Source organism: Azolla caroliniana, unplaced genomic scaffold, assembly GCF_043228905.1.
Source record: "Azolla caroliniana isolate FFs.n. ecotype wild unplaced genomic scaffold, voAzoCaro1.0.p SCAF_17, whole genome shotgun sequence".
Lineage (NCBI taxonomy): Eukaryota > Viridiplantae > Streptophyta > Polypodiopsida > Salviniales > Salviniaceae > Azolla > Azolla caroliniana.
In genome coordinates this window covers 16,010,934-16,033,869 of record NW_028230452.1, presented here as the reverse complement: position 1 = coordinate 16,033,869, position 22,936 = coordinate 16,010,934, and the positions used below count along the sequence as shown (strand labels likewise).

The 22,936-nt window shown below is 42.1% G+C and overlaps 2 protein-coding genes and 1 pseudogene across 2 annotated transcripts; all 3 read right to left on the bottom strand.

Moving 5' to 3' along the window:
• Positions 1-2,225: 2,225 nt before the first annotated feature.
• On the bottom strand, positions 2,226-5,425 carry LOC147853293 (GTP-binding protein YPTM2-like). The gene is made up of 8 exons (XM_087333051.1): positions 5,323-5,425; positions 4,494-4,566; positions 4,322-4,369; positions 4,138-4,185; positions 3,305-3,376; positions 3,059-3,214; positions 2,681-2,784; positions 2,226-2,502 (listed from the first exon to the last, which is right to left on the bottom strand). The coding sequence occupies exons 1-8, from the start codon at positions 5,334-5,336 to the stop codon at positions 2,409-2,411; spliced, it is 609 nt and encodes a 202-aa protein (XP_087189177.1). The 5' UTR covers positions 5,337-5,425; the 3' UTR covers positions 2,226-2,408.
• A 6,664-nt stretch (positions 5,426-12,089) lies between these two features.
• Positions 12,090-19,095, bottom strand: LOC147853292 (uncharacterized; annotated as a pseudogene).
• Positions 19,096-21,369: 2,274 nt separating this feature from the next.
• On the bottom strand, positions 21,370-22,543 carry LOC147853291 (uncharacterized). Its single transcript, XM_087333384.1, has one exon. The coding sequence runs from the start codon at positions 22,159-22,161 to the stop codon at positions 21,370-21,372; it is 792 nt and encodes a 263-aa protein (XP_087189510.1). The 5' UTR covers positions 22,162-22,543.
• Positions 22,544-22,936: the final 393 nt, after the last annotated feature.

Below are 22,936 nucleotides of genomic sequence, written 5' to 3'. Positions count from 1 at the left end.
GTTCATATAGTGCGTAGATGGCCCAAACCATGTCATCTGGTATCCTCAAGCTTTTAAGCCTATCAAACAACCGCTCCCTAGGGACCGTGTCAAAGGCTTTGTGGAAGTCCACAAAACAACAATATAATTTCTTCTTGCGAGCCTTAGTTTGGTCAATTAAGCATCTAAGTGTGAAGATATGATCAATAGTGGAGAAGGCTCGTCTAAAGCCAGCATGTTTAGGTGCACAAAGATTTAAGGTCTCCATATAATCGCTAAGCTCTGCCTCCATTACTCCACCATATAATTTAGCAAGGGTATGACCTATCATAATGGTCCTATATGTATTTGGGTCCATGGGGTCCCCCCCTTTATGTATGGGGGCCATTGTGTTCATGGACCATTGTAGGGGCAACCACTTCAACGCCCTTTTGTAGGGCTATAATTTAGGATGGCAAAGGGATATGTTCCCTTAGGATCACTAGAAACAAATGGACCTCAAATTTGAATCCATTAATCCATTCATGCCCTCCTGTATAGCTCATACTTATATAGGGAGAATGATAGGGCTTTAGAGACAAATGGCATGAGGTAGGTATCATGTAGTGTGGTCTCACTTGTACAAAGGATGAGATTCCATACAATGATGGATGGCACATGCATGTGAATACAATGACTAATATGCTCCATTTTAGTATTGCATAAATTCACTCGTTCATCATCGTTATGCATAAGGGTGTCTAGGCATCATCATCATTAGATTATATATTTATAGGACTTGAAAGGAACCAAACAAAGATGGTTTTCCATAAAGAACATCTTCTTATTATGCCAACAATGGCGTACAAGTTCAATCAAGACACATAGACTCACACAACTCCCTTATGGTGTCAAATGTGTCTTCATATATCATCACGTTAGCTTTTGTGGAATTCTCTTATACTTTTGTTGACACACCCCTTAACTCTTATGAGCATATTATGTCACAATGATACAAAGATAAGGAGAGATTTTGCACATGTCAAGACATAAGATAGAGCCAATCCAAATTTTTAGAGCTTATGAACGTAAGCCCAAACCCAAGACCTCCGTAAAATACATCAAGCATGTCCCTCACACTATGTGTGGAATTATAATCTTATTGATCATGTAAAGGCAACCAATAGATAGGCCCAAGTATAAACTTTTGAATGTCGTAACCTTTTTGTCAAAAACATACAACATCCTCCAAATTAGTTACCTCATAATCCTAACTTGCTCCAAGTTAATCATTAGTCAATTGTCTTCATTTCATATATCATCATTGTCTCAAGTGGTCATACCATTCGTTCCCCTTTCACTAATATTAACCCATCTCTCTTATAACTATATGAGCAATTTCGTTGATATCCCAACAAGTAATTTATCCACAAGTGATTTACTAGAAGTGTGGATAATGCACAATGGACAACATGAAAGTTTATAGAGCTTTTCCTGGAACATTAAATGAATGAACTCTAGTCTCCAGTCAAAACTAGGCACCTTCCCTGATGACCATTATTCTCCGATTGACATTGGTTGTCATCCTTTTTCACAAACATTGCCAATATCCCCAGCCAGAAACAAAGGATGCAAAAGAATATTAAATCTGTTGACACATTGAAGTTGACAATTTAATGCGTACAACATGCTTTCCATGAAGTTAAAGAGCCTATTATATTTCAACCCATACTATTTATATAAGAGTGATCCAAACAAACATCACTATAATACAAATGCAATTATCCAATCATTAATGATTGCAAACATGTCATTGTGTCTTATGAACTTAACTCATACTTAATATATAACCAACATCCCATCAAAACAAATGCAAGCATCATCATCAATTGTTGTAAACATTACAATATACAATTAACGATATCTAACCCACCATACATTAAGACAAACAATAAACTCAAGTGAACACTCACATGAGCAATTAAATGCACTATTTGGACAATTAAATGGCCAATCCTTTCTCAATTATATGTGCTATTAGACAAATAATATGATCAATTCGTCCCCTTTCTCTTTGGGGGAGTTGAACAGGGGCATTTGGACAAAATATTAAATAATGTGAGTCTTTCCCTAATCTTAAAGTTTTACATCCATTAATCAGACTCAAAAATAGTTTACTTCCATTCCCTTGAGTATCAAAATAATGCACCATTATACATTTAAACAAAACAATAAATCTATCAATATCACAGATTTAGCACAATTAAGGAATGCAACTATGGATGGCTTTAATAAGAATTCCATCCCAAAATGTTTCATTAATCAAAGAGAGGATCTTAGATTGAGCTGTACAAAATGCTGATTAGAGTGGTTTTACTTGATGTAGCAAATTCATTCATATCATATTGACTTTTTGATAGGAATAGTTTATACTCATACAGTAAAGAGTGTTAGGAGCAACAGCCACTCTTATTCTGAAGTGGCTGCCCATGCATTGATACAAGCTTCGGTTTGCCGGTGTTTGCTGTAGGTTGACTCGCCATTCTACGCATCCATAGAGACATTACATTGTTAGTTTGTATAGGTGGACCAACCAATTTTAAGGACAACTTCTAATTCATAATGAAAATATTAGACTCAGCTTCAGTAGCATGCGAAAAGCGACATTTCTATGTGAAATGATGCCTGACATGCTAATGAATGTGTTCCTGCAACTCCTCACCTGTTCTTGATTTCTGCTGCCATTGTCATGAAAGCTTCCTCAACATTTGTTGCATTCTTTGCACTAGTTTCCAGGAAAGGAATCCCAATTTCGTCAGCGAATGCCTTTAACCACCAGACGAAGAAAGAGTCAAGACATTATGTGGAAAACAGAATGTGAGGCACTGCCTCTTGTTTGCAAATGTGAGGATGAATTTAACATTCAGAGACCCAAAAACGAGAAAGAAGAATTACTGATCACATAAAATAAATCAGCAGCACAAGAACTTGTTCACCATGAAGCATAACACTTTACAATAACTCTAAAACTAGCCGTCTGAAAACAATAGCATAATAGGCGTAAGCATATGACTGAAAAAAGAGAAAAATGTGTTCTTGCCTTGGCAGTTTGAGTATCAACTACTTTCTTGGCTGCTAAATCGCTTTTATTGCCCACCAAAAGTTTGTTCACATTCTCACTTGCATAACGATCTATCTCATTCAACCATTGCTTCACATTGTTGAAGCTTTCTTGATCTGTCACATCATAGACAATCTGCAAAGGAATCATATTGCACACTATAAAAAATCTTGCTTACCCTAAAGAATAAGGTTTCTACAGTTGAGAATCAGAGGGTATACATACAATGATTCCATGTGCTCCCCTGTAGTAGCTACTAGTAATTGTCCTGAATCGCTCTTGTCCAGCAGTGTCCCACTGCATTAGAAGTCCAAAGTAGAACCGCTCAACTTTTTATCATTAGAAATAGAAATAGAAAAACTCTGAAATACCTCTAAGTTTCTGTTTACCTCTCTGAATTCCAAGTATTTGTTATTTCCCCCAAGGCCCCTATGTATTTATTATTTCCCCAAAAGCCCTTGACCAACACTCAAAATTCAGAAAAAGGGAATGAAAGGACATATGTTGAAAAAATAGCACACAATTGAGAAATTGAGGATGGTTTATCAAAATATTCTTAGAATAGCAAACATAATTGCTCTTTCAAAGGTTGAAGCTACGAAAGAAAGCTTAGGAGCAGTGAGGAAGTAAGGAGAGATTAAGGGATATTTTTGGAATTTTTCCCTAATAGAAATCTCAATCGTAACAGATGATTTGCAAGCATCTCTTCTGAATGCCCGAAGGAAACAAAATTGCAAACTGAAGTCTAAATAACAATCATACAACCTTTCATCCTAGTGAACGAGATAGGTACTAAAATCCATTGTAAATAAACTATCCTATATTCTGAATATTGAAGTTAAGCAAGATTTTCTTAGTATGATGAAAGTTTTCTTCCTGTATTTCCCCAGAGCTTTACACATATATGTGTGTAGATGTAGGCATATATAGATGTATGTACCTCTCTCTCTGTGTCAAATTATTTAAACATGCAAGAACATTCTGTCCACGCTACTAATGTTTTCCATGGATGGCCAAAATTTTCACATAAACCACATTTCCAAGTAATGGTAACTCACGATTTGAAGCTTAACGGTTTTGCTGTCCAGTTCTACCGTTCGAATTTTCTGCAAAAGCATGATTTCAAAGCCAAACTTGGCATTGTAAGACACACATGATAGAATGAAGATTTGATTTTAGATATGCCATTGTACATATGACAAAATGGTATTGAGCTGTGGTGAAGAGCCAGATAAGACTCACAAAATCGACACCAATGGTACTAATATAACTCTCCAGATAGGAATCATCCTGAAATCATGTTTTCTGAAGTTAGATTTGAACAAAATCTTTTCATAAAGAAAAACTAGCTCAGATTTGATGAGGGAATTCATCCATCTTTGAGCAGTCAGTGGCTAATAAAAAATGTCCTTACCGCAAACCGAAGCAAAAGGCATGATTTTCCGACACCAGAATCACCAATGAGTAGTAACTTGAAAAGGTAATCACTACAAGAAAAAATAAGAAGGCCTTCTTAGACGATATTCATGCCATAAGGGGCTTTCTAAGACCAGATTCAGATCATCATAAACGGTTGATTTTGTTTCAATTTCGTCAGTATTCACAATGCAACAAGAAACCTTCTAAGACATGATTTACAGAATGATAGAAAAGATTATCCGAGACAAACTTCACAAATGCATAGAAAATCACTTCTTACAGGAATGACTGTGCAATACTGGGCAGGAGCAGCACCCCCAGTCTTCAAGAAATGCATGGAAAATCGCAACAATAATGAGCAGAAGAGTAATCATTGTTGCTACACATACATACTTCTGGCATGTATACATACTAAAAGCACACATACAGACTTATGTCCTGCATAGATCCATGCATACATAAATACAGATCAATAGCAAAGATATGCACTAGACAGATGTTGATATGAATGCATACGCATAGATACATATCTATACATGTTAGAAAAGAGAGAGAGAAAAAAACTCGATTTGAGATGTTGCTGTGATTTACAGATCCGTTCTGGAAGCCATTCCGTGATTACTACAATAAAAACATAATGAAATGGGGAAAACCCAAAGCAGGGATCCAGATACAGAGATCTAGATGCAAAGAGTAGCAAGAGAAGGGGCGAGCAATCAGATCTCTGGGCATGCGCATGCACATCTGCATATCTGTGTGTGTGTGTGTGTGTGTGGGAGAGAGAGAGAGAGAGAGAGAGAGAGAGAGAGAGGAGAAGCACTGACTATTCAGGATTCATTGTTGCAGAGCGGGGAGGAAGAGAAGATGGCGATGTGGCGAGCTTCGGCGGCTTCCGAGACGCAGATGCAGATGCAGATACAGATAGAAGCAGCAGCACAACAAGAAGGAGCAGGAAGCAAACGGAGATGGAGATGGAGAAACAGAGAAACAGAGCAGAACAGAGGAAGTGCAGAGGAGAGGAGAGAGAGAGAGAACAGAAGGAAGGAGTAGAGCAGAGGGCCTTCTTCCTAAACTGGCCTCCTATTTTCTCCAAATTACAGAAATAGCCTTATTCCTTGCTTCTCCTCCTTGCCTTCTAGCTAACAATCGGCAACGAAACCGAACCGAACCGCGAAACCACGGCTTACCGGTTTAAACGGTTCAGGTTCGGTTCTGTTTCAATAGTTAGAAACCGCGGTTTAAACGGTTTAACTGTTTTTTTTTTTTTTTGTTATGAAATCATGCATAACATGAGTCATGCTATACTTATCTTAGTCTTAAACACTAGTTAACAAGACTTCATAATGTAAATAGTATGCATGCATCCCATCATCTTCTGAGTCATAAAACTTATGTATCTCAATCATTTTGAAGATATAGAGATGACCATAGCCTATGAGCTCTATTTAGATATTGTATTGTGATCTTGATTAATATCTAATCACCCTTTGATCTTACTTAATCACTCTATTCTATAACACGTTATCAGCACGATTAGCCTCTATAATTATTCTCTTATATTAATCTACCTTATTGTTACCATTAGCATGACTTCTCAAGCTCTACAAATAGATAAATGCTTATTCTTGCCAGTTACATTGGATGGGTCCAATTATATGACTTGGATGGTTCATGTCGAAGGCCATCTCACGGCAAAAGATATCCTTCATACGATAAGTGATCATTTTAATGATGCGGAGAATTCAAATACTAGGAAGAACAGGGCGAAAGCGTTCATCTTCATCCTTCATCACCTTCAAGCTCTAAGCCTCCAAAAATCAATACTTCTCCATCAAGAATCCATCAACTCTCTAGAAACAACTCAAAGCCCATTTTGATCATCAACGAACTGTTCTCGGTCCCAATAATTTGCATGCATGCAATCAAGTTCGCTTTCAAGATTTCAAGACAGTTGTTGAATATAATTCCTCACTATTTGGTATCGTTTCTAAACTTAAAATTTGCGGTCATGAAAACCTTGTTCAAGAGGCGAATCTAATAAAAAAAACGTTAAGTACTTTTCATTCCTCAAATTTTGATCTTGTCATTGAATTTTTATGCAAATTTTAATCTTTTAAAACATATGTTGAACTTTTATTTGTACTTCTTGTCATTGAGTAACACCACCAAGTTCTCCTCAAGAACGACAAACTTCATCCAGTTAGTCAACTTGTGGCTCCTCTACAATTCAAGGATTTTTCGCATGTCAAGAGTAATTATTCTAGACGACAACATCGTCATCAACACCCATATGCACAGAATCGAGGAAGAGGAAGAGGAAGAGGAGGAAGAAAGATTCAACAAAGGAAACAATATCCTACAAGTAATCAAGTCAAGCAAATGCATCATCAATCAAAGTCAAGTCAAGATAAACCTTCATCGAATTCATGTCTTCGATGTGGTTTATGAGGGCATTGGAAAATACTTGCCGAACCTCTAAGTTTCATGTTGATCTTTACCAGAAGTATGGCAAGCAAGGTCGAGGTACGAAACCAGAGGCTAATATGGTAGCAAAATCATCAACGATCTCACCATCAATTCTAATCTTAGAATATAGTTTTATGGATCAACCTTTGGAATTCGAGCCCGAAGCCAACATATGTGTGACGCAATGGATACAACCTCATGACATGGGAACAAGATGGGAAAGAGATAATGCGAATTGTGAAGCACTATCAAATACTACCCAAGTTATTGATGAGTTAGAAGTTTTACCAAATCAATTGTATTGTTTCAATCTTAAAACCCCGAAGATCCACATGGCTTCATTTGCCCACTACTCCAATATCTCCTCGAAGGTCAATACTGATATAATGGATCTTTGGCATGATAGACTAGGTTATCCTGGCCATACAATGATTAGGAGAATGCTCAATAATGTTCAATATCTACCTTTAAAGTTGGAACACTCGAATCAAGTTAAAACTTGTCTTTGTGTTCCATGTGCACAAGGAAAGTTGGTGATTCGTCCTTTCTTGCACAAGGAACTGTGTGAGTCACCAGAAACTTTTGGAGCATATACATGGTGATATCCATGGACCAATACACCCTCCTTTTGGACCATTTTATTACTTCATGGGAGTCAAAGATGCTTCGTTGCGTCTTTCTCACGTCACACTTCTTTCTACTCGCAACATGGCATTTCCTTGACTCCTCATCCTTATCATCAAGTTGCGTGCTCAATTCCCAGATTTTCCAATTAAGTCGATTCGGATGGACAATGTTGCCAAGTTTACATCAACAACCTTTATTCGCTATTGCGAATCTATTAGTATTAATTTTGAAGTTTCAACTCCTCATGTTCACACTCAAAATGGTATGGATGGATCTTTGATTAAACAAATTCAAGTAATTGTGCGGCCAATTCTTCTCAAATCAAATTTGCCTAGTTCAACATGGGGACATGCAGTACTTCATGCATCGCAACTTCTCCGACTACGGCCATCATCATATCATGTTTACTCTCCCCATCAACTCATGATAGGTTTTCCACCTTCTGTTTCTCATTTAAGAGTATTTGGTTGTGCAGTTTATGTTCCTATTTCTCCACATTACCGTAGGAAACTTGGTCCTCAACGTCATCTCGGAATTTATGTGGGATTCAACTCTCCTTCAATCATCCGTTATCTCGAACCTACAACTGGCGATTTATTTACAACTCGCTTCGCCGATTGCCAATTTGATGAATCAACTTTCCCAATTTTAGGGGAAGATAACTGGAAAAGAGAAACATCAGGAAAGATTGATCAAAGTCTAATGTTTAATTGGCCCAAGGATAAACCAGTGCCACCAGATCCTTATACTAGAGAGGGGGAGAAAGAAGTTCAACGAATATTACATCTACAAAGTATTGCCAACAATGCACCAAATGCTTTTGTTGACACTTTCAATATGAAGGTCTCCGAGATTAATCCTGCTATGAATGTGCTTGCTCGAATTTTGATTGGTGAATCACCGGCACATGTTGTAGAATCTCAAAGGAAGCGTGGACGGCCTATTGGAGCAAAGGATAAACAATTAAGAAAGCGAAAACCAACGATTGAGGCTGAGATTGAAGTTCCTATAGTATCAAATAGGATAATTAGTGAAGAGTCTCCAATTGCTAATTATACTAATTCTAAGTTAATAACACGACAAGAGGTTTATGATATCTTCATTTTCTATGTTGCAACAACTTTTGTGAATGAATCTGATCCTCAAACTATTGAAGAAGCAAAAGCATCCCCTTTTTGGGATAAGAGGAAAGAAGTTATTCAAGCTGAGCTAAATAGTCTTCTCAAACGAGGAGTTTTTGGTAAAATTCAAGAGACGCCTATTGGTCATACACTTGTTGGCTATCGTTGGGTTTTTGTGTGGAAGCATAATGATAAAGGAGAAGTTACCCATTATAAGGCAAGGTTTGTTGCTCAAGGTTTCACGCAACGATTTGGTATTGATTATACCGATACATATTCTCCGGTTATGGATGCAACGAGTTTTTTGTTACGGGCATGACCATATAATATCTCGTGGTCAGAAGTTACCGTAGTATTCAATACACGTGGATAAGTGTGAGGGTTAAACGAGAGTGTAAAGAAGGGGAGGATTACTTTAAATCCTCGGGATTGAGACAACCCATTAGGCCAAGTGTGAACATGGCTGGGGGCATTGGGTATTGCTATAAATAGAGGCCTAACTACCCTCATTTCATTATCTTGTTGACTACGTCGAGAATCTGTGTTGCGGTGGGCCAACTCTTGTAGCGAGCGCCAGCACCAAGTACGACTCGACGCCACGACGGTGGTATGGGATGCCGATCGAGGCTCGAGTCCGTCTCGATCCCTTCACTCGGGGGTGGTCGGTGGATCGGCACCCTTCTTTCTCTCTCCCCTTTCTATCTATTTATCTATTTTCTATCCTTATCTAATGCTTACATTAGTCTATGTCTCTAAAATTTGCGTTGGTTGATTCATTTCACTATTCAACGAAGTCTTCATATGCGTCTCATGGATGTGGATACAACCTATCTTTATGGTGATTTGGATAAAGATATATACATGAAGATACCTGAAGAACTTTGCAAATCTATGCAGCTTGGAAATTTTCTCAATCCATCGATCAAGTTATGTAAGTCACTTTATGGACTTAAACAAGCCAGTCGTATGTGGTATCAACATCTTTCTCAATATATTCTTTCTCATGGATTTAAGAATGATGATATTTGTCCTTGTATATTTATCAAGCATTATCTCAAAGAATTTGTCATCATCACTATTTATGTTGATGATCTCAATATTATTGGAACATCCAATGCTATTGAAGATGTTGTTGCTATGCTTAGATGCCAATTTGAAATGAAAGACCTCGGTTTAACTACATTCTGCTTGGGTCTTCAGATCGAGCACCTATCCAATGGAATTCTTCTTCATTAGAGCTCTTATATCCATAAAATATTAAAACGGTTTTCTATGGATCAAGCTCATTATATTAGAACTCCTATGGTTGTGCGCTCTCTGGATCCTTCTCGTGACCCATTTCAGCCAAGATCTTCTAACAAGTCAGCATTGGGACCACAATATCCTTACATGGCTGTTGTTGGTGCTCTTATGTACTTGGCCAATTGTACGCGTCTAGACATTTCGTTCGCTGTCAATTTGTTGGCTCGATATAGTCACGATCCTACTAGAAGACATTGGATTGGAATTCAACAGATTTTCCGATATTTACGAGGCACTCAAGATATGGGTCTTTTCTTTACCAACGATTCTATGCACGGTCAATTGACTGGTTATTCTGATGCTGGGTTTTTATCTGACCCTCACGTTGGCAAATCACAAACAGGATATGTTTTCCTTGTTGGTGGCACGACGATCTCTTGGCGATCAACAAAGCAAACATTGGCTACAACATCGTCAAATCATGCTGAGATATTGGTATTACATTAAGCAAGCCGAGAATGCCTATGGTTACAATGCTTAATCGAGCGTATTGAAAGGGGCATATTGAAAGTTCTTGCGGTTTTATTAGCCCCTCATTACCAACAATTATCTATGAAGATAATTATGCTTGCATTAATCAAATCAAGAAAGGCTTCATTAAAGGGGATTGAATCAAACATATTTCTCCCAAGTTTTTCTTTACTCGTGAGCTTAATGATAATTATATCAACATACAACCTATTCAATCAAGCAAGAACTTGGCGGATATTTTTACCAAAAGTTTACCTGCATCAAAACATTGGCTAAACATTCCTTCTCTTGGACTCAAAAGATTATCAGAGCTGATGAGCTAAACAATTGATGATGAGATGAGGGGGAGTGTTATGAAATCATGCATAACATGAGTCATGCTATACTTACCTTAGTCTTAAACTCTAGTTAACAAGACTTCATAATGTAAATAGTATGCATGCATCCCATCATCTTGTGAGTCATAAAACTTATGTATCTCAATCATTTTGAAGATATAGAGATGAGCATAGCCTATGAGCTCTATCTAGATAGTGTATTGTGATCTTGATTAATATCTAATCACTCTTTGATCTTACTTAATCACTCTATTCTATAACAGTTTTTAAACCATGTTTTCATTTTCATGTCTCATTCTCACATTTTAGGAAAATTTTGAAAATTTAAATAATGAAATATTTTATATTTTAAATTTTGACCTAAACTAAAAACCGAAACCGAACCACGGAACGGCAGTTTTACCAGTTAATTGGCTTAACAGTTTGAATTTTTTTTAATGGTTCGGTTTAACAGTTTCGTGGTTCGGTTCAGGTTTCTAAAATTTTAAATGGTTCAGTTTTGACCCTCTTGAACCGAATCGAACCGTTGCCGATTTTTACTTTTGGTTGAGAGAGAAAGAAAGATATATTAATGTCTTCTAAGACCAGAATTGGCCCATGAGACAATTGGTTTACAACAAAAATGGGTTATTTACCCATTTATCAAAAGTTAAAATAAAATAGAACTTAAGCTAAAGAGTTATGGTATTTTATACCCCCTCCATTTTTTTTACAATTTCTGATAGTTCTCACCTCGTTCAGCAACATGTCTCAACAAGCGTCTTCAGCTTCAATTATCGATAAAACCTTCATTGAGAGAGGAGCTTTGACAAACGGGGACTCGTCTAATGGATTGCCCATTCTTCGTTAGAGCAAACTTCTCGAAGAAAACGGGACAATGGACTATTAAAAAGGCAGCTATTGCGCACAACCATCCTATTTCTAACAATCTCGGTGGTATATCAACGGCTCGTAGACTAACTGAAACAGAAAAAGCCATTGTTCGAGACATGGCAAATGTTGGAACTGGTGCGGCTTCAACTCTGGCCTACTTGAAAGAAAAAACCAAAAATCAATGGATCATTAGGAAAGAAATCTACAACGAAAAAGTGGTTGTAAGAGCCGAGTTTCTTGACGGGCGCTCGCCAATTCAAGCACTGTACGATGAGATCTCCACTGGCAACTTTATCTTCAATGTCAAGGTGAACCCGAACGGCTCAATCAATGGCCTTTTCTTTTGTCATCAAAAGTCGGCAGATCTTGCCATACGGTTCAATGTCGTATATGTCATGGATTGCACTTCAAAACGAATAGATTTGGCATGCCATTGCTCAACATCGATGGAATTACAGCCACAAATAGCACGTTCAATGTTGGATTTGCGTTCATATGCAACGAGACGGAACCCATGTATGTTTGGGCGCTACAGTCATTCAAATTTGTGACAAACCCATCAGTAGTTGTAACTGATCGAGAACTTGCCTTGATAACCGCAATTGCTATCGTGTTCCCTTCTACAAAGAATTTGCTTTGCATCTGGCATGTCAACAAAAACATTTTGGCCTATGCAACGATGAAGTTTGCAAGCACCGACGACACAAACGCCTATATGGACGACTGGAACCAGCTTCTATACTCTTCAAGCGAGCTAGATTTTGAGGCTAACTGGGCCACGTTTCAAACGAAATGGCGACCAAGTCATGATGTGCTGGTGTAGTATGTATACGAGACTTGGCTGATTCACAAAGACAAGATTGTACGTTATTGGATTGGTCGCTTCCCCCACTTTGGAATGACCAACACCTCTCGTAGTGAAGCCAACCATTATGTCGTCAAGAGGGTTTTAGGCATTGTAAATAATGATCTGTTCATTGTATTCAAGAAAATCCGTTTACTACTAGAGACACAGCTGACAGAATTGAACACCAAAATGGAGTCTGACAAGTCTACACAGGCACATCGACATGCAGTCGAGTTCATAAGGCCGCTGGTAAAGAAGATATCCAAACATGCATTAGACAAGTTACTGGAGCAGTACAAGAAAGTTATTGACAACGATTATGGTGATGAATGTACGTGGTTGTTTCGATCAAGTTTTGGTGTCCCATGTTGTCATGACATTTTGAGATGCATCCAAATAGATGAAAGATTCCATATTGAAGATATTCACCGTCAATGGCACTTAATTGCGTGTTCAGTGGTTCAACCCGTCGCTATAGATGAGCCATGTTTGTCTCCCAGAAAGCGTTTGATGAGGAACATCGAGCAAAGATTGTATGAAATTGACGATGACCAAGTTGTTATTCTCATGACACGATTGGATGAAGCAAGTCAGGCACCATTCCAGTCTCTCTCCAATCCATTGGTGGTGACTAGGAAGCGAGGTCGCCCTGCAGGGTCGAAGAACAAAAAGGCCAACCAAAGGGAGAAGTCACTATTTGAGTACTCTACCAGTCGCAAATGTTCCAAATGTTCCAAATGTGGTCAAGTTGGTCACAATGCACGCACTTGCGATATGCGAGAATATGAGCTATGCTGAGTTTATTAATTAATTAATAAACAATTTCATTTGGTTATACTACTTTCTATAAATTTAGGGGGGGGGATAGCCAAAATGGGGAGGCAAATAGTGCTTTCCTATACTAGGCTTAGTTTCATTTCTATCCAAGTCTCTTGAAAAAAAGCAAGAGGTCAAAGGGTTTCGATGTGGATGTGGCCCGTGGTCCCAATGTGGAAGGTGCCCTAACCATAGCTTCTAGGCAACGTAGCTCACATTCCATTATTTTCTTAATTGTTTCTACTCCACGTCGAGTTGCTTTGAAGCCCGACATCTAGGCCTAGTTTCATTTCTATCCAAGTCTCTCGAAAAAAGCCAAGAGGTCAAAGGGTTTCGATGTGGATGTGGCCTGTGGTCCCAATGTGGAAGGTACCCTAACCATAGCTTCTAGGCAACGTAGCTCACATTCCATTATTTTCTTAATTGTTTCTACTCCACGTCGAGTTGCTTTGAAGCCCGACATCTAGGCCTAGTTTCATTTCTATCCAAGTCTCTCGAAAAAAGCCAAGAGGTCAAAGGGTTTCGATGTGGATGTGGCCCGTGGTCCCAATGTGGAAGGTACCCTAACCATAACTTCTAGGCAACGTAGCTCACATTCCGTGAACCTGATATCAACCAGTCGGCTAGATGATGAAGGCTACACGGGTAGCATCCGGAACGGTGTTATGAAGTTCAGCAAAGGGAGCCTGATTGTGGCTCGGGCCCGGAAGGTAAACATGTTGTACCTGATGAATGCCTGGTTATGTCCGGAAGAAGTGAACGTGGCATCTGACACTGCCGGTGAGCTGTGGCACAAGAGATTGTGCCACATGAGCGAGAAGGGGATGAAGAGGCTTGCAGACGACAACCTCATACCAATGAAGAACGTGCACTTGGAGAAGTGCACTGATTGTCTGGCCGGTAAGCAAAGCCGGACCTCCTTCTGACCAAGGCCACCGATGAGACGTAATGCACCACTGGAGTTGGTGCATACTGATGTGTGTCAAGTGGACACGAAGTCACATGCAGGATCGCAGTACTTCGTGACATTCATAGATGACCACAGCCGGAAGCTGTGGGCTACACCGTTGAAGACGAAGGATCAGGTGCTATCCGTCTTCAAAGAGCTCCACGCAAGAGTAGAAAGAGAAACCGGTCGGAAGCTAAAGGCGGTTCGAGCAGATAACAGAGGTGAATACCGGGGGCAGTTCAAGGAGTGCTGTCACTCGAAGGGAATCCGGCTCGAATTTACCGTGCCGAAGACGCCGGAACTAAACGGGTTGGCCGAGAGGATGAACCAGACCATAATGGAGAGGGTCCGGAGTATGCTAGCGCATGCAAAACTACCCAAGGCGTTTTGGGCTGAGGCGTTGTCGACAGCGACATATGTCATAAACAGATCACCCTCAGTACCCTTGGACGGAGACACACCACAGAGAGTCTGGACCGGTAAGGAAGTGTCCTACCGGCATTTGAAGGTATTCGGGTGTCTCGCGTACGTGCACGTAGCTAAGGACCGGAGAGGAAAGTTGGATCCGAAGACCCGGCCATGCATATTCCTCGGTTACGGTGACGATGAGTTCGGCTACCGAGTGTGGGACCTGGTCGACAAGAAGGTATTCCGGAGTCGAGATATTATCTTCATGGAGGACAAGACGCTCGCCGACTGGGAGTCGGAGAAGAAGATAATGAACTCTGAGTCGATCGGTAAGGATCGATTCGACGATGAGCAGACCCAACCGGCAAGAGACCGGTTAGCACTCGAGGAACCAGCCGGTTACGGTGAGGATACCGAACCGGCAAAAGAAGAAGTAGAGGAAGCTGAAACCGAAACCGGCCAAGACCCCGAATTGGATTCGGATGAAGATCAAATAGTGGAGCCGGTTGCCGAAGGCCAAAGACGGAGATATCCTCTCAGAGAAAGAAAGCCCCCCCGAAGATTTCTGGATTCAGAGCATGTGTTGCTGACCGATGGGGGGGAGCCAGAAAGCTTCGAGGAAGCTAAAAGTGACGCCCACAGCCACAAATGGCTAAGTGCCATGCAGGATGAGATGGATTCCCTGCATGGAACCATACGTACGAATTGGTGGAGTTGCCGAAAGGAAAGCGGGCACTCCGAAACAAGTGGGTGTACAAGTTGAAACTGGGAGATGTCGGAAACCCCCCGAGATACAAAGCCAGGATCGTGGTGAAGGGGTTCCAACAGAAGAAGGGTGTGGACGTCGACGAGATATTTGCCCTGGTAGTAAAGATGACCTCCATCCGGACGGTGCTGAGTATAGCGGCAAGCATGGACCTCGAGGTAGAGCAGTTGGACGTGAAGACAACATTCCTTCACGGTGACCTCGAAGAGGAGATCTACATGCAACAACCGGAAGGATTTGTGAAGAAGGGGAAGGAGCACCTGGTATGCCGGTTGAAGAAGAGCATTTACGGACTGAAGCAGGCGCCCCGACAATGGTACCGGAAGTTCGACTCCTTCATGACCGATCAAGGGTACCACAAGATGCAGGCCGATCACTGCGTGTTTGTGAAGAAGTTCGAAGGAGGCGACTTCCTAATACTCCTTCTGTATGTGGACGACATGTTGATCGTCGGATGGGACCAAGGCAAAATACGGATGTTGAAGAAGGCTCTCAACTGGACCTTCTCAATGAAAGACTTGGGTCCGGCAAGACAGATGATGGGGATGCATATCATCCGGAACCGGCCAACGAAGCAACTATGGTTGTCACATGAGAAGTACGTGACAAAGGTGCTTCAGCGGTTCAACATGTTAGATGTGAAACCAGTCGGATCGACACTCCCGGCAAACTACAGATTATCCAATAAGCAAAGCCCGAAGACGAAAGCAGAGAAGGCTGATATGATGAAGGTTCCATATGCCTCTGCCATCGGGAGCTTGACGTACGCAATGGTGTGTACCCGACCGGATATAGGCTACGCAGTCAGAGTGGTGAGCCGGTTTATGATCAATCCCGGCAAGGAGCACTGGAACGCAATCAAATGGATACTCCGGTACTTGAAGGGCACTTCAAACATGTGTCTCTGATTCAGCTCTGGAAAACCTCAACTTGACGGTTTTACCGATTCGGACATGTCGGCTGATGAGGATACCATCCGGTCTACATCCGGATATGTAATGACATATGCAGGGGGAGCTGTTTCGTGGCAGTCGAGGCTGCAGAAGACAGTTGCGTTGTCAACCACGGAGGCGGAGTACATGGCGGCTGTGGAAGCCGGCAAGGAAATATTATGGATGAAGGACTTCATCGGAGAGCTCAGTATCTGGCAAGATGAATACCAGCTCTACTGCGACAGTCAAAGTGCCATCCACCTTGCTAAGAATGCGACCTACTATTCCCGAACGTAGCATATCCAGCGTAGGTATCACTAGATCCGGGAAAGAGTAGATGACCAGGAGTTCGCGCTGACGAAGATCCACACGGCCGAGAACGGGTCAGATATGCTGACCAAAGTACTGATACCCAACAAGCTAGATGTATGCCGGAAGCGGATCGGACTAGTAAGACACCCCATGCCGGAGTGAAAGGGGAGTTTGTTGGGAAATAGGTCCCTCCGGATGGGAAGTGAGAAGAACAGTGTTGATTAGTAAACTCTGCCAAGGCCGAAACCGGATGAAGAATACCCAGCTACGGAAGACCCGGTGAGAACCGGATGACGAGTACCCAACTACGGAAGACCCGGTGAGAACCGGATGACGAGTACCCAGCTACAGAGAGCCGGATGGTGCAGACCCGGTGAGAACCGGATGACGAGTACCCCGCTACGGAGAGCCGGATGGTGCAAACCCGGTGAGAACCGGAGGAGGAGTACCCGGCAAGAGCCGGATGATGAATACCCGGTGAGAAGTGCTCACCGGATGAAGGGACATATTTGTAAATATGTTTCTGAGAGTCCATCTGGACTATATTTGTAAATAGCCGAAAAGTCATATTAGTATAAATATGACTTAGGGCAAACTTTGCAGAGTGTTGTTGTCATTCTTGTTGGTGCAAGACTTGAGAGCGCGGAACAGTGTAGAGAGAGAGAAAGAAAGAAAGAAAGAAAGAAAGATATATTAACGTCTTCTAAGGCCAAAATTGGCCCATGAGACAAATGGTTTACAACAAAAATGGGATATTTACCCATTCATCGAAGTAAAAATAAAAATAAGATGAAAAATAGAGTTTAAGCTAAATAGTTCTAAAAAATAACAAACATGTTTTATATAGAAACATGTTCTACTACAATGAAAATGGTGTTATACAATTGTTATTTTCATTTCCATCCAAGTCTCTCGAAGAGAAGCAGAAGGTCAAAGGGTTGCGATGTGGATGTGGCCCGTGGTCCCCATGTAAGAGGTACCCCAACCATAGCTTCTAGTCGACGTAGCTCACGTTCCCTTATCTTCTTAATCTTGTCTACTCCACGTTGACTTGTTTTGAAGCCCAACATTCGAGGGCGTTTCGTTGTTCTTTGCATTTCTGCTTCCTCAAGGGAGAGGCCGAGCGGCGTAAGTGTATCCACATTCATCGTCTCCCCTTGTTCCTGAAAAATTACACTAGTTACATGGTGATGAATACTAAGAGGGTTATCATTAGCACTTTGTAATTTATTCTCCCTATGTTGTTTTAGGTCTAAGATATATCTACCTAGTCTCTTTACATTCGGGGTATCTAATAGTTTGGAGAGGGTGGGAGAGGGTCCTAGTATTTCTTAGTATTCCGCTCGTATCTCGGCATAAGTTGGGCATTTGCATGTGAAGTGATACTCATCCTCTACCTCTATGTGGCATAACCTACATAACCTTTCCTCTCTAGGGACTCTATTAGCCCGACCATTCTCAATCTCAAGTTGGTGAGATGATATCCTAAGTTGTCCAATGGCCACCCTTAGTGCATTTGATAAGAATGTATCTAAATATCTTGGTCGTGTAATAAAGCCTAGCGTAGAGAAGCGCAAGAAGTGTTCCTTATAGTACACCATTTTAGATGGGAGTGGTTCTCGTGGGGTGATCCATTTGTATCGAGTGTAAATTTGCCATATTTCTTGGCGTATCACTTTATTACGATCTTCGTGAGAGATTAAAGTTTGATCAGTCCCATGGTTGTACTTAAGGGGAGGTAGGTTATTAATGTCTATGCCGTTCGCACGGAGCCAACTCACCACGATGCTATACCAAGAGCTAGTGTCGCCAGACACATATAAAGATCGAGACGCCTCAAAGGCTCGACGGGATATCCTATCTTGTGGTTGGCTATGTATCCGATGAATAAAAACTACCACTTGAAAGAGTGCTTCTACTAACATCGGGGGTAGACTGAACTCAGCTCTAATAATGTCATGTGGTACTGTCGATTTGCTTCGGAGTTGACGTGATAACATCGTCACTAAAGGTCTCTCTAATTGCGTCCACATGAAAGATGGTAAACCTGGAGCCCATACTACTGATGCATACATGAGGGACGGGGTCACTAATGAGTCAAAAAGCCATCCCTTAGTCTGTGGCTCTTGAAAGTATGCCTGATGGCATTGTCTCTCTAAGAGTGAGAGGGATGCATACCCTCTCGTTAGCCTATCTTTGGCTGCCTGGGTCATCGAGAATTTACCTGAGCGAGCACTAAAGGTGACTCCCAAGTATACATACGATCCCACTACCTCAACTGGTTTATGAGAGAGGATTAGGTGACATTGACTCCTAACTCGGGACGATGTATGAAAGATAAGGACTTTAGTTTTCGCTAAATTCACTACCAGTCCTCATTGTGTACAAAAGTCATCCAGGGCATTAAGATGCTTTTGTAGGTCGTGTTCCGACTCTGAGAGCAAGACAATGTCGTCTGCGTAGAGTAAGAGACTAACTTGCGTCTCCCCAATAGCTACTCCCTTGCCTCCCTTACGAGCAATAAAATCAGTGATCTCATCAATGTAGATCCCAAAAAGAGTCGGTGATAGGGGGCAACCCTGTTTTACACCAATGGTGCTAGTGAAACAATCGGATAGGCCACCTGGGCATCTTACACACCCAGAGACTTGCTCATATAGGGCATAAATGGCCCAGATCATGTCATCTGGTATCTCCAAGCTCTTAAGTCTATCAAACAACCTTTCCCTAGGAACCGTGTCAAAGGCCTTGCGAAAGTCCACAAAGCAACAATATAGTTTCTTCTTACGAGCCTTTGTCTGGTCAATTAAGCACCTGAGTGTGAAGATATGGTCAATAGTGGAGAAGGCTCGTCTAAAGCCAGCTTGCTCAGGTGCTCGAAGACTTAATGTTTCCATATAATCACTGAGCTCCGCTTCCATTACTGCACCATATAGTTTAGCGAGCGTATGACCTATCATAACGGTCCTATATGTATTTGGGTCCATTGAGTCCCCTCCTTTATGTATAGGGGCCACTGTGTTCATGGCCCATTGTGGTGGAAAACCCTCGGCGAGGGCGCGGTTGAAGATTAGAGCGAGAAGGGGGGCTAGGCACTCTCGAGCATATATGATGTGCTCGGCACACAATCCTGTGTGGTCCATGGATTTCCTATGTTGTAATTTTTTGATGACCTTTGTGACCCTAGAGGTCGTGAAAAGTGTCCCCATGGTAGGTCGAGGTGTGGAGGGCATTGGAATGGGTGGTTGGTTCGGGACATGGTAGAGTCTCTCAATATATGTGTGCCAAATATTGGGATCCTCGATGGGTGTTTGTGGTCTCGGTTCCCGTAGCCTCTTCCATGCGAGGGCACAATCCCTACTCATGAGCATATGGTAGAGTTCCCAATATTGAGATGCTTCCCAAGCCCGTCTTTTACGACGTGTCATCTTGCGCATCTCTTTGCGAGCCTGTACTGAGGAAATAGTACCACTAAGCCGCGATACTTTAAGTTGTCTATACAACTCTCTACAATCCTCATCATACCACTTGTTCTGTGGCATAGACCCAACTCTACTATGATTGGAGTCTTTCGTGTATGGGAAGCTACTAGTTGCTGCTGAGTGGAGGATGTGTGTGAGTTCTGTAGTGAGGTGCTCTAAAGACAAGGAAGAATCAAAAGAGGAGAGATGCGCTTGAACATGTCGAGAATAGATGTCAGCGAGCTCATGCGTGAAATGTATTATGGTGTGATGGGTTGGTTTACTAGAGTTGGTGGCGTGGGAGGCGTCACATTTTAGCTCAAAGTATAGGAAGCTATGGTCTGCGCCAATGGGGCATGGGGCCACCCGGAAGGAGCTAACCATGTGGGTAGCTTCAGGGCGTCCTATTAGGTAATCAACTGTGCTTTCCCCTCCTCCATGTGGGAAACATGTGAGCTCTTCCGAGCCCGGCCACTTGGCTAAGCCATTATATATGATCATCTGGTGTCGGCTTCCAAGTTCAAGCAGATGATGGCCAAAGCTTGTGGCGTCCGCACCTTGATCTTTTGATGTACGTGTTATGCCTAAGGCTAAAGGGTCGACATTCACCATTTCTAGGTTTCTATCCATCTGAAATATTGTGCATTGGCGGGATTGGGTTCTCGCATTGAAATCTCCTACAAGGAAGACTTCCCCTTGAGAAGAATATCGGATTATGTCATCTGATAAAGGTTCGTATGGAGAAGGCCCATGTGGCGTTCCTTCATCAACTATACTCGCCACTCCAGCCATATTATACCGAGATCCTTTCGGGGGGAAGTAACAAATGGCAATAAATATCACCTGATCTTTGCTAGTGAGTACTTTCACCCACATAAAACGGGCTTCTGGGTCTTTCTTTAGTATTTCTATCCTACTATGTATCTCTCTCCGAAATAATATCGCAACCCCTCCAGACCCTCTAGTAGTGTGTCGACGTGAGGTTTGTCTAAAGACGGATTCCCAACGAAAACCATCAACTCGTGGTAATCCTCGATTTGGACTTTGATGTGTTTCTACCAAAAAAAGTATATCAGATACCCTCAAAATCTCCTCTAGACGGCCAGGGTGTGTCCAAAGTGCACCATTACAATTCCATAAACTCATCCTAAGTCTATTATTTGTCACATGGGCCACACGTCGTCAATTGGCAGCGCGATCATTTATTATGACCCGTCCGTCTCGGTAGAAGGCACGATGCCCCTCTTTACGAGCTTGTATGACTCGCGGCATACAAGTTTTACGATGCTCAATTTGCATCTTGGTCAAGTCTTCATCGAGGTAGATGGGCTCCCCGCCCAATCCTCGAAGAATTGGTCTCTTTTTAAAAAAGGCGATTCTAGATTCCGAGTCCTTAAATTGAAGAACTAAAGCTCTTTTCCTAGTGGTGTCACGCCCTACCCTCCAAGTTTTAGTGATTGGTAGGGCTTCATATCCCAACATTTTACCCAAGGTTTGTGCATCTTCGTCGGGAGATGCCCCTTCCTTGAGCCCAGTAACTCGTACATTTAGGCGTCGAGCTTGACGCATCTTTTCCTCCTCGAGGGTAGTGTTTACAATATTTTCGTCCTTTAGTTCTTTTTTAATATTACGTTTTACTACATCAACCCACCCAGTTTTTGCTAGTTCCATATCACTTTTAACCTCTTCTTTAACTTTTTTTATCTCGTCCTTAATATCCTCTAGAGAAGATATTTCACCATCTTCCCTAGATGTTTCAAGGTCCTTAATTCGTTTTTGAAGGTTTACGTTATCTACCTTAAGTTTCGCTACTTCAGCAATAAGCAATTCTCTTTCTTCCTTATCTTTTTGTTTTTCAGCTTCAATTTCTTTCACCCATTTTTCCATTTTAACGAACCGGTTAAGGACATCTAAAAAATCTTCCTTACTTATAATTTCTTCGTTTGTTTCCTTATGGTTTCGTCGAGAAGTCATCTTGTAATTCAAAAGATAAAGAAAGAAAAAGACAAAAGGACAGAAAAAACTTAGCCGAGCATCAACGTCTTTCGCGCTAGATATGAGTGTAGAAGCACATGTATGCTTGTTTCAGCCGGTGACGTCGTCCGGTAAGTGAAGTACCACGATGAAGGGCAACGGCTACACACGATAAAAGCGGCCAAGAATCGGGGACGGCGACAATCGGCAAACAACACGCCCAAGAACGACGGTAGACGAAAGAAGATGGCAACGGTGACGGCGACGGCGACAGTCGGCAGACAGCAGACGGCAGACGGCGGCAGCAGACGACGACGACCGTCGACAGACGACGGAGACGGCGGCAGCAGACGGCGGCGACAGTCGGCAGACGACGGCGACGACGGCAGCAGGCGACGACGGCGTCAGCAGCAGCAGCGACAACAGGCGGCGTCGTCGGCAACAGTAGACGGCAGCGACAGCAGGCGACGCGGCTGCAGACGACAGCGGCAGCAGATGACGGCCACGTAACGGTCAAAACAGAGAGAGGAGAGCAGGAGAGAGAGAGAGAGAGGGTCCACGGCAGCTGTAGCAGGAGCAGCAACAATGGCGATGGCGATGGCTATGGCGAGCTCGGCACCAGAGAGAGCCCTGAGAGAGTGTGTGTGTGTGTGTGTGTGGACGCAAAGCGATATTATGATGAGAGAGAGAGAGAGGAAGAGGTCACTGCCTCTTTTGTAACCGCCGCCTGTGGCGAAGATCGTGAGCGCGAGGTCGTTGCCTCCGTGAGCTCACT